Raw genomic sequence first — 13,212 nt, forward strand, 5'->3', positions numbered from 1 at the left:
TTTTTTTTTTTTTTTTTTTTTTTTTTTTTTTTTTTTTTTTAAACTGGGATATATGAATATCCCTGAATATCTTGGTAATTCAGGGTGAGTTATTTTTAATTCTAAATGAATATCCTTGTTGGTCTTTTATTTAAGTGCTATTCTCCTTCAAGATACATTTACCTAACACTAGAATAAATTCAATGTACATTATGCAGCAAAGGAAATTAGACGACATATATCCATCATGGAGATGACAGGTTTTGGACGGGCGATGTGCCCCTTATTGCACAAGCGATACTGAAGAATGACTGCTATCATTAACGATACAGGGAAGAAGCTTTTTAGTTATCTTGCTTTGCTAGCAAAGTCGTTAGCTAGCAGCTAGCTAATAGCACAACAACAACAGCCTAATGTCTGTATGATAAAAATACTGAATCGATAGATAAGAACAGTTTTTCTTCACCTGGCTGTCTCCTCCCGCTCAGTAGTTCTTCAGAGAAAGGCAGACTAGAGGCCTGTCAGTGTCTGTTGTATTTCATTACCTCTCTGCTTGAGCACCTGCCCTTTTTGCTCCTTGCCCCCAAGTGCCCTTTTGGTCAATTTTTTTTTTTTTTTTTTTTGGTATTATTATTTCATAAGCCCTCTTCTTACACATAAAAACATGTACTAAAATTATTTGCTTTTTTGTTTCTTTTTTGTACAACATAATAAGCCAGTAACCTTGTTACCTTTGACCTTTTGCCCGTGACGCATGACGCAGTTGCCTCTAGCGCAGCGAGATAAGGTGGCTAACTGGAGCTCAATGTAGCGAATGTTTCAGATTACAGAACAGTTTTTGGTGAATAAAGTGAAGTAGACTTGCTACTTGTCAGATGACGGAAAACGTTGAAGTATCGTTTCTGCTTCAGCACGGAGTAGCAGTTTAAGCAGAGAGGTAATGAAATACAACAGACACTGACAGGCCTCTGCGTCTGCCTTTCTCTGAAGAACTACTGAACGGGAGGAGACACTCAGGTGAGGAAAAACTGTTCTTATCTATCGATTCACTATTTTTATGATACAGACATTAGGCTGTTGCTGTTGTGCTATTAACTAGCTGCTAGCTACCAACTTTGCTAGCAAAGCTAGATAACTACAAAGCTTCTTCCTTGTATCGTTAATGATAGCAGTCATTCTTCAGTATTGATTATGCAATAGGGGAACATCGCCCATCCAAAACTTATCATCTCCATTAGGGCTGTTGTAAACGAATATTTTAGTAATCGAGGTACTCGAATCATTCGAGGAATCGTTTCAGCCCTAATCTCCATCATAGATAAATGTCAGATCTTCTAATTTCCTTTGCTGCATAATGTACATTGCATTTATTCTAGCTTTAGGTAAACATGTCTTGAAAGAGAGTAGCACTTAAATAATAGTTCAACAAGGATATTCATTTAGAAATAAAGATAACACACCCTGAATTACCAAGATAGATATATCTTGGTAATTGGTAATAAACTCAACCCAGACTTTAAGTTTAGGGTCTGGTTCGCAGAGTATGACGTTAAATTTGTTTCCCAATTATTCAATGACAACAAAAAAAAACTAACCTCAGTTAAGTAAAATAAAATTGTAATCAAAACTTTTGGAATTGTAATGATTCCTTTAAAAAAAGTTGTTTAAAATACTTTTTTTAATTAAATAACTAATTTTTTACCAAACACAAGCTTTTATTTGCACACATCAGAAATCTTTTGTTGCGATTTTAGGTCCTCCCCACGATATCATGTGAGAATCACAAGCAAAACTTTGAGTCACAAACAAAAACTTAGAATAGCAAGAAAAGATTTCTGACAAGCGCAAATAAGTTTGTTTTTCAAAAAAGAAAGTTAACTTCATGAGTCAAAAATGTGTGATTTAAATTAAAAAAATTTAAGCAGAACTCAGTAGGCTTTTCTCATGGTGACATGCATTAACAATTCAATTTTTGCTTTTGTCTTTTTTCTGCAGTTCCACCTTAAAGTTTGATACAGCTCTGCGTTCCTGAATGAACCATCTTCATCTCCACTGCAGCAAGCAGGCAGCTCTGTTTTATAGATTACAGTCACTAAAAGGTAGCATTGTGCCCTTGTTTATATTTTTAATAGTGTAATTCTGTAAAGACAAAATATGTCTGGTCTAGCTCTGATTTGCATATCTTGCTAAATTGCGGGTTTGAATATTGCAATACTTTCCTATAACAAAATAGACCTGCAGAAAGAAATTACTAATAAAATATCTTACATATACATAGTGTTATGCTCTATATAGAGATATTCGTTAGCTTTGATTGTATATCTCACAATTTTGTAATTTATCATTGTTTATTAAACTCTGAAAGCTGATAGGCTTTGTTAATATTCTGTCCTAGAATGCGGTAAGATGTGCCCTTTTTTTGTTGTTGAGCATCTGCCCCTTTAGTGGTCTCTGCACGGCCCTGCTGAGGGCGCGATCGAAGCGGTGCCGGACGTCATTATTTTTAAAACTATATAGTAGTGAGAGCCAGCTGTCAACGGAAAATCAACGTCTGACTAACAACCAGCGGCCAATCAGCTGCTGGTTCTAAGCAGAACCCCTTGGCCGGCACGAGTGGAACCACAGCTCTAGTGGTTCCATGGGGCCGGGTGGAACCGGTCGCAAGTTGTAATGCGAACACTCTCGGAACCGTTCCGTTCCGTTCCGTGCAGTGCGAAAGCGCCTTTAGTCGCCTTATCTCACTGCGCGAGAGGCAATTGCGTCATGCGTCACGGGCAGAAGGTCAAAGGTAACAAGGTTACCGGAGGGCTTATTATGTTGTACAAAAAAAAAACCCCAACAAAAAACAAATAATTTTAGTCAGAAGAGGGCTTAGAAAATAATAATACAAAAAAATAATAAATAAATAAATAAATAGACCAAAAGGGCACTTGGGAGCAAGGAGCAAAAGGGGCAGGTGCTCAAGTCCCCCCAGCGCCCCACTCTGCACGTGACTTCTCATACAATGATTTATTACTTACATACAACATTTCTGAATAAATCTAAAACAAGTGGTTGGGTAAAACTTTTAAAAAAAGTAAGTTTATTTATTTATTTTTTTTAAACATATTTATTAAAACTGTCACCATGTCATGACAGATAATCTGTGAAAAAAATCATGCTCCTTCACCTCCTCTCTGAGCTACTATAACCATCTGCTGAAATGCACCGCTCAAAAATGACCTATCAGAGCCAGGAGGAGTTGTGTAGGTGCTGTTAAAAGAGCTAACAGTGGAGAACAACTTACAGTGACAGGAAAACCATTTATCCACTATCATCGGTATCCATGGTAACTAGCCTGAGCATTCATGACAGGCTATATTGTGGCATGTATCTGTAGCATAGAAGAGAGCAATGGGGAGAGTGTGAGCAGCATGTACATGAAGTGACTGACAGCGCTAAGACCCTCCTTCTGACTCTGATTGGTTGTTTCTGAATGAGCGGTGTATTTCTGCAGATGGCTCAGGTAGGAGGTGGAGGAACGTGATGTTTTCACAGATTATCTGTCTCATACGATAGTGGTACAAGGTGACAGTTTTTAAAAAAAACATAATTTTAAAAAAGTTACATACTCCTAATTCTTCATTTAAAGAACTTTAGGTTATTAGTAATTATTTTTTGTGATATTTTTACCACTTCCTTCCAATCATTCTTTTATATCCTCCAGCCCTTTCTTTTTTCTATTGATGAACAGAAACCATACATCAGACGACAGGAATCAGAAAACATTTATTGTTCATCCAGAGACGGCACATTAGTCTACACATGCAAAGATCCTCCATTCACAGTTTCAGCATCTGGACCAGTGTCACGCTACACTTTTGGATTCCACTGACTTCTGGGAAGTACAGAAAATCAGATCTGTTGTTTTTTTCTTCTAACTGTAAAACAAGGTGTGCTTTTTCAGTGAACTCAAACATCATGCTGTACGGAGTGTTTAGAACATTAAGGCTTGGATCCAAATAATTTTTTCAAGATGACTAGAGTATCAAAGTTTGTAGGAAATATACTTTTTAAGAATAACACATTTATAGATTTTTCACATCATAAAATCTACTCCAGTAAATATCAAAAGCCACACCATGAATTACAATTGAGGCTGGTGCTGGGAGCAACAAACAGGATAAGTGGGTCTTTGTGGCCATAAGACAAGACCTTGTTTACTTATCTACTACTCTGTAACCTTTTCCCCTTTTCATCACATATTATATGTACCCGAACAATCACAAGTGACACAAAGTGAAAAGAAAGAGTTGAAAGATGGTGTTCTAATTTAGTTTTTATAAAAGCTGAACTTCTGCCAGTTTTGTGTTTCACATTGCAGACAGGCGGAGTGACTTCTCTTGGCACTTTTCAAAAATGAGAAGTAAAATGATTCTGAGGTGAACTTTAACAGAGCAGCCATACCATTGAATGAAGTAATAATATGACATGAAGTTTCATATGCAAACTATTTTGGACTGCTTAGTAAATAATGATTTCCTTACTGAGAAATTGTCTTGACGTTCAAGACTACTTCCTGCAATTTTCTTGAATATGTACACATTTCATAGTCATCATGTACAGTGACAACTGTAAAAGCAATAATCTACTGAGTACTGTACCTAGATTCAAAGCTTGTCTTATGACAGTCAGACAGAGACAAAGAAAAAACATGATGATATATGATTATAGTATGACTAAATTCTACTGTTTTATATAATAAAAACATGCTTATAATGTGTCTGGGGTTACAAAATGTGCTACACAAATGTTCTGATGTGAGAAAAACCAGACTTTGGTACATCTTGCCATATCACAATATGACAAGAAACAGTTGTCCCAGTTTCTTTTTGTAACAAATTCTAAAATACCAAAAGTATGTGGGTATGTTTTTTTTTAAATTACATAAACATTTAATAATAAGCATGAATTTTGTCATAAAATTCACAAAGTACCTTTTGGCACAAAACAAAATCAAAGCACCGAACTAACAGAGTCTGAAAAAAATGTGAGATTCTTTGTTTTAGTACTGTACAACCAGGAACTTGAATTCTCTTCAAGTTGATATTTAGAACAAAAATGTTCTAAATATCACTGAAGTAAATGTGAAAAGCAATAATATAAAACTTAAAAGTGGTGTTTTATGCATCTTCCCCAAAATAACTGAGCTTCAATTAAGAGGGTAAATAAAAAAGTCGGTATTGATAGTAAAATTAAGGTAATCATTAAGAATTTGTCAACATTGGAGATTTGGAATATACTTGCATAAGTGTAATAAGATCCTGAGGTCACCAGAAAGGGTCAACGTCAGAGTCCTCTCTGGCATGCTGAAAAAGCTTTGCTACTGTGGAACATGGTGGATCACTCTGGACGGTTTCCATTGGAAGTGACTGAAAATCTGCAAAAATTAAAATTGGTGGCAGACAATAATGAGAAACTGTTCATTGGGAAATTAACAGACGTCTTCCAGAGATGTAAGGCTGAGACAGAAGATGATGATGGAGCAGGTCAACAACTCGGAGCATGCTCCAGTCTGACTGACAGCCCATGGTACAATTTATACGCTGCTGGATACATGACTTTATTAGTTCTAAAGGACAATTAAAAAACGTACCAACAGTGATGCTTGACACATCACTGGCTGGTAACTGCAAAGCAGCCAATCCAGGAGTGCAATAAATTTTATGCATGTCAAGGTATATTTGGTGTTCTAAAGTAGGCAGTTCTAAGATTTGTTAGAGGGGGTTTCAAGTTTTCACAGATTTTAGGCAGTGATGGTCCCTAAGCCTCCACAAATAAAGGGGGTTCACTTTAACCCTAAAATGATTTGGTCAGCTTGACTGATTTTTTTTTCTTTGCTCTTCCAAACCCGTTTCTTACATAGCATACTCAAGAATCTCTGCTGAAGTCCAATTATCTTGAAGCAATCATTCTCTATGTCAGTCTGCACAAACCTGCTGGAGTTTGTGAAAAAAAAAAAAGAAAAATTAAACAAATTTTAGAAAAACTGCACTGGTGATTTAAAATAAGACAAATGATCAGTTAAAAGGTGAGGCTGCATTTTGTTAAAAGCAAAAGAAAAAATTAACAAAAAACTGCATGATTATAGAATCTACTGGAAATTGAACACTAAAATGTGAAGGTAAAGGGTTAGAGAACCACCATGTCCTTTTAACTCATAAAAAAAATTCAGAAACAGAGAACCTGAAGGCATCAGAGCTGTTTCACCCTGAAGAATGATGAACAATGCCAGTGTTCGGCTCACTAACATATAAAGGAGCAAAACCTGATTTTTCTGAACAATGCTCAAAGTTTCTGTTACCTGTTTTACTTCTTTTTGACAGTAATATTCCACATTCACCCCAAAAAGTTCATTTAAATTCCTGGTTGTCAAGTAAGAAAACAGAGAGAACCCAATACAGCTATACACTAACAAAAATCAACAGAATGCATTTTAATTGAAATTGCCACTTTATGTCTAAATCTTTTAGGAAACTTTTGTTGAACGTTGCTACACAAGCAACATTAGGTTGTTTAAAACAATCTGTGCTTTTGCTACATTGATGTACACAGAGGAATACAGCATTTAGATATTGTGAACAAAAAAGATCCCTTTCTAAAACACTATACTGAAGTACTGAAGCTTCAGTAATAGGGATTTAAGAAATTTAAGGGAGCTTTTCTCATAATTAGTTGCTATAGACGATTATGCAGTTTTTGGAATTAGAAAATCAAACCTGAGTGAATAAAAAAGCAGTTTTCAAACAAGGATTTATTTTACCTATAAAGAAAAACAAGCTATGAAATCCAAGTTTGTCCTATGTGAAGCCATAGATGCTCCTAAACATTATAGCTGCTTGTAACTTTCCTTCACAGAATTATTCTAATTCAACCGCTGGAGGATTTTCAGTACTTTCATACTTTATCTAGGCCACTCCAAAGCCGTCATGTTGTATTAAAAGGTGGTGTTGCCTGATGCATAACCCGACACAAGCTGATGGCTGCCTAATCTCTTTCTGAGGTCTAATGGAAGGCTGTGCAGGTCCAGCAGTCGCTGGACTGGAGAAACAAACATAAAACATGGTGAATCATAGCAACTGTATGATTTAAGAAAGAGCACAATTCCTTTTTCACATATTGCTGCATTGGTTTGCAAAGCTTTTGGTCCTTTAAAAAGATATTCATCCGATAATGCTTTTTGTATTTACACTGACTGAAGTAGGTCTTCTTTTTTATCCACTCTTACTGACTCAGGTAATTCATGCACACAAAATGGATTTCACTGGAATACTTCAAATACTTTCCAAAAAAACCCCAAAACATACAAAGTGGAGTCAGAAAATTTCTGACGTTTTGTCAACCTTTCAACAGATTTAGAAGTTGTAAAACTGGTGAAGTAGTGTGCTGCTTTGCTGCTGTATGTGCTCTAAAAATTGATTGCCATTCATGTACAAATGTACTCACAAAAAGTTAGGGATACTATGCTTTCAGATGAAGTTTCGGGATGAATTATAACCTTTCCAAGTGAAATTAATATGACTCGCTAAATCTTTGAATACACATATCCAACTGTTCAATGTTTCAATACATTTTGCACAACCTACTGTTCTCTAATGGCTAAATTCACAACAGGTGTTTGATCCCTGAATCAACCAATACATTTCCTACCTCAACTGTTTTTTGTTGGTTTTTTCTTGTACTAAAATAGTTCTCCTCAACATACTGTAGACATTTTGACATCATGAGACCAGAGCAACAGCTAACAACTGACCAACACAATTTCCATTGTGAAGCTTCAAACAGGATGTTCTCAGATGGAAGTGGTCACTGAGCTTACAGAGTCACAGCATCATCAGCAGGTTGCAACGTATATATAGAAAGACAGGAAGTCACAGAGTCACAGAAAGGTATAAAAGTGGGTGTTGTTTGGCCACGTCTGCTATGAAGTGAACAATGCCCAGCACAACCGGATGATGAATGCCATTCAACTCCTGGTACATTTAAGAGAGGTGAGAGGCTCCCACATGCCACATCATATCATTAGGAATCATTAATATCAGTGTGGTCTGTGTATGGGACAACCTGCAACGATAACTGATCACACCAACAGGCTGAGGGGCCAGGCCTTGTATGGGCCAGGGAATGTTTCTCTGATGTAAGTTTATTCACGTTTAACAGAAATGATACAACTTAAACAACATCTTTAATCTAGTCATGGATTAATGATAAAAAAAACAAAGGGATGACAATGCTCCAGGTCATCGAGGCTGCATTCTTGAGGAACAACTGCTGAACACCAGGGTACCATAACTGGAGTGGCCAACATTTTCACCAGAACTGAATCTCATGGAGAACCTGTGGGGTCGGCTGAGTCGCTGTACAGAGACTTGTAACTCCATATTCCAGAAACTCAAGGGTCGCTCTTCAACAAGAGAGGAACGTCATGCCACAACAGACTATAAGTTGACTTGTGAACAGTCAGAGACATTGTTGTCAAGTTGTAATTAATGCTCAAGTCACATGACACATTATGGAGACATCGACATTAATTATTGTTGCATACCCACCACTCTTGGCTTTTTTTTTTAATACACTGTGTGAGGTAGGGAAATCACTGTTCTAAACTTCCTTACTTCCATGCTATGATATCATTGTGTAAAATTTTTGTCTTTTCCACAAGTTTGACCAAAAGCAAAATATCCCTAACACTTCGTGAGTAGTATATGTAGATAGATGTATAAAACAGTATGATGCAGCGTACAGTAAACGCTTACTTTAGTGCAAGTTACATCTAATTTGTCTTTGTAGCTACATGATAAATGCTAAGCTCACTTATGGTTCCAACAGTATTCTGTTAAAGATGGGCAACCTGTACAGGACAGAAGAATTACAAAATCCTTCTTGCCATAGTTGCGATTCTTTGTAAAATAATTATTGGTGTATTTGGAGAATACAGAATGCTTTATACAAAGTAAATAGTTTTGGCTGGTGTAGCACCACTTTCAAGTATACACAGTATTTACAATGTAGGGAAGTAAACATTGGTTTCACGGCTATGAAACAATTTTGTCTTAATGTGACTGGCACATTGTTTTTTGTTGGGGTTTTTTTTTAGTCCAAAACGTATGACTCTATAAAAAGGATTCCCATAGGAGTGACCACAAAGAAATACACAGTGATTATTTTAACAACTCACAAACTGTTGTGCTTCAGTGTAAACATATACAAGAACCATGCTATATATAAACTTCTTTAGAATTGATATCTTTGAAAATACACATGTTCTGTTTGCTTTCTTCAAATGGCAGTCTGGTCACATCGTGTTTTATTCCTTGAAAGTAGGAGTAACTGAGGTTCCCTTGTAGAAAACATTCCTAGCATTATCAGGACTGTTGGCTCTCTCTGGGATCATAATGATATTATTGCTTTTTCTTCGCAGCGTTGACTCACGACTGGAAGCAACTGAGGGAATTTCGGAAGCTGCCTCTCCCCCTAAGTTACCACCTCCTCCAGCCCCAGGACAACATCCATCTCCTGGAGTGACCCTTATGGTGGAAAGGCCCTGAGGATGGAGCCTCTGCTCTGACTGGCCAGTGTTCTGGGTGTGAACAGTAACTATGCATGGGGTTCCAACAGTTGAGGTGGTGATAATAATATGTTTGCCATGCTTCCGGTCAACGGACCCTTCACGAGCTGAGTCTGAACTCTCCGAGTCAACGCTTTGATCATTGTGCTCAACAGTCTGCCTGAGGCTCCCAGGACCTGACCCACTGCCAACACAGCTAGTCCCTGTACTTCCACCAACACTGTTGCCATGATCCAGCGATCGCCACCTCCAAGATCCACTTCCATCTGTAGACGGAGCTTGAATAACTGGTTTGTTATTTTCTGGGTGGGCCTCTACTCTGACAATTGCTCCAGTGCTTCCTGAAATGCTACCAGTGGTGCTGCCCAGTGAGCTGGGCCCTGTGGTGCTGATAGGGTCTTGATCGGTGAGTGCCCTGTATCGCGTACTACCGTGGCAACTTCCATTATCATTAAAACCCATGCTGCTTTCATCTAAGCTTTTGGAATGGGTTTGAAGTAGACCCTGCTGCTTGGACATAGAAATCACTTGCATGATTCGTGGCTGGGTGCTCTGCATGTTTCCAGTCTTCTCAGCTGCTCTTTGCCAGTTAGCTTGAACTGTACTGTTGACTGTTATGTCACTTGCTCCTGTCCTTTGGGAAGTGGTGTTGTAATTTTCATGTGCTTCCTCTGGTATGTGAACTAGCTGTGAAGACCCAGGTCTAGATTGCATTGATATCCTGGCACCTCCAGTGATTCCACTGCAGTTACTCGGTAGTGTGGTACTAGCACCAGTGGGTAGCTTGGACATGTATGTGCTGGCATCAAGGCCCCCATTTATGCCCACAGTGGATGGTTCAGAGCTAGATCGTAGCTCGATGCTGCCATGATGTGGAATGTGGCCAGAAGATGAGTCGACAGAGGAGGAAAAGGGATCTGGGGACATTATGGAGCATTTATGGTTGTTGTTCTTGCTTTTCCATTGAGACAGAAGCTGCTTTGAGCGACTGGAGTCCATGGACGCATGGTGGAGAGTGGCAGCATGGCGTCTTGCGGCTTCTTCATATGCTGCTATGGCCTGAGGGGTGTGAACCCGAGGGAGCGTATGGCTAAAACTCATCATGGCATCTTTGCTCTGGGGGCTGCAGGGCGACATCACTTCCACATTAGCATTGGAGCACTTTAGGCTGTCTTCAGGTCTCTGCTGCTGAAGGCCTCGGTGAAGCAGGCTTTCAGAGTGGGAGGCGGGGATACCAGCCTCACTAGACATACTAGCTTTCATCTGAAGGTGATGGAGAACAGCCTCCTGACTTACATGTGGCAATGTGCAAGAAGGGCGGTGCAAAAGGACAGAATGACTGCTGTTGGGCTCCTCACTTGACTGGAAATTTCCAACAGCATACACCCCCTGTAAACAAATCAAACACAAGTATGTACTTTACTTGATAATGAACAAATTAATGACATGATTGTGACACCTTTTATTTTATACATTTTTAATAGGTTCTTATAGCTTAAGTGTTGAATTTCACTTATCCTAAAGGTAAAAACAGAGAACCACATGTGGAAACAGTCTTTGGAGCAGTGAAATTTAATTTACGTTCCCACCAAGGCCTTTCTGCATTGGTGCGTTGGAATGCTTTCCTAGTAAAAAAAAAGTATACTTTAGTATACTAAATTTTAACATACTTTGATTGATGCAACTGTACTATTTTGGAACAACTTTTTTGTGCTTAGTATACTTTAATACTATTTTAATAGTATTAAATTACAATTTTTAGTATACTTAAACATACTTTTTTGGAACAATTTCAAGTTGTACTTAGTATACTTTTTATGTACTATTTTGAGTGTACTAATTCTGTCATAGAATTATATTAAAACTATGCTTTTAATATACTTTAAATATATTTTGAATATACTGCTAATATATTAGTAATGTATTTAAATTACAATTAATTTTTAGTTTTGATTTACTGCTATTGCTAATAAAGTACAATTTTAATTACTCATAAGTCTTCTTTATTCCTACTTTCCTATTTTGTACATTACATGCATAACTACACTACAGTACTTACATTGTTTTAGGCTACAATTACATGGAAAATTAATTACACAAGATGTTCAAGGTAATTCAAATATTTTGTTTTATTACCGACATTTTAAAATTGTCCAATTTTACTCACAACTTTATGAACTTTACATAAATGATCAATTTACATGTCAAAAGTGAACACAATAAACATGAAAATTTAAGTGTGACAAAAAAACATGAACGTTTTTACTTTAAAGAACAAAAAGTATAATTACATTGTGCTTTCAATATATTACCATTTTGGTAACACTTTATTTGATGGGGTGTGCATAAGACTGACATGACACTGTCATAAACATAACATAAAACCTTTCATCCAACTTTCAAAGCAAATTCTCATTAATATTGTCATTATTTACTGAATGACACTTCATGACACTGTTGGTATGTTCCTAANGATCTAGGATGTGTTATTTGAGTGTTCCCTTTATTTTGTGAGCAGTGTATATAACTGATAGCTGACTGCATAGCTGGAACTCAACAGGTACTACTCAAGTAACTCTTGTCAGAGGGGTTACATGCAAAGAATGTGGGAGGAATTGTTACTTCGACATCCCCAGTCAACCCTAACCGCCAAACAACTAGTAACTCAGTGTTCCAACATCCACAAATGTTGGAACAACTTTTGTGGCAACTGCTATCACAACTTGAGATTGACGAGGTATAACACACGGCAAGGGGGAGCCAGGTCAGAGGTAGAGCCAGCCCTAGTAAAAAAAAAAAGTATACTTTAGTATACTAAATTTTAACATACTTTAGCGTACTTTGATTGATGTACTTAAACTGTACTATTTTGGAACAACCTTTTTTGTGCTTAGTATATTTTAATAGTATTTAAATGGTATTAAATTACAATTTTTAGTATACTTAGTATACGTTAATGTACTTTTTTGGAACAACTGCAAGTTGTACTTAGTATACTTTAAATATACTTTTTTATGTACTATTTATATATTTTGAGTGTACTAATTCTGTCATAGAATTATATTAAAAATATACTTTTAATATACTTTAAATATACTGCTAATATATTAGTAATGAATTTAAATTACACTTAATTTTTAGTTTTGATTTACTGCTATTGCTAATAAAGTACAATTTTAATTACTCATAAAAGTCTTCTTTATTCCTACTTTCCTATTTTGTACATTACATGCATAACTTACATTGTTTTAGGCTACAATTACATGGAAAATTAATTACACAAAATGTTCAAGGTAATTCAAATATTTTGTTTTATTACCGACATTTTAAAATTGTCCAATTTTACTCACAACTTTATGAACTTTACATAAATTATTAGTTTACATGTCAAAAGTGAACACAATGAACACGTAAATTTAAGTGTGACAAAAAACATGAAAGTTATTACTTTAAAGAACAAAAATTATAATTACATTGTGCTTTCAATATATTACCATTTTGGTAACACTTTATTTGATGGGGTGTGCATAAGACTGAGATGACACTGTCATAAACATAACATAAAACCTTTCATCCAACTTTTAAAGCAAATTCTCATTAATAATGTCATTATTTACTGAATGACA

The 13,212-nt window shown here is 36.6% G+C and overlaps 1 protein-coding gene across 1 annotated transcript; it reads right to left on the reverse strand.

Annotated features, from left to right (window-relative positions):
- Positions 1-3,733: 3,733 nt before the first annotated feature.
- LOC103130836 (phospholipid phosphatase-related protein type 4-like) lies at positions 3,734-12,216 on the reverse strand. The gene is made up of 2 exons (XM_007542343.2): positions 12,209-12,216; positions 3,734-11,003 (listed from the first exon to the last, which is right to left on the reverse strand). Exons 1-2 carry the CDS (start codon positions 12,214-12,216, stop codon positions 9,326-9,328), a joined length of 1,686 nt encoding a protein of 561 aa, XP_007542405.1. The 3' UTR covers positions 3,734-9,325.
- Positions 12,217-13,212: the final 996 nt, after the last annotated feature.

Source organism: Poecilia formosa, unplaced genomic scaffold, assembly GCF_000485575.1.
Source record: "Poecilia formosa unplaced genomic scaffold, Poecilia_formosa-5.1.2 Scaffold682, whole genome shotgun sequence".
NCBI lineage: Eukaryota > Metazoa > Chordata > Actinopteri > Cyprinodontiformes > Poeciliidae > Poecilia > Poecilia formosa.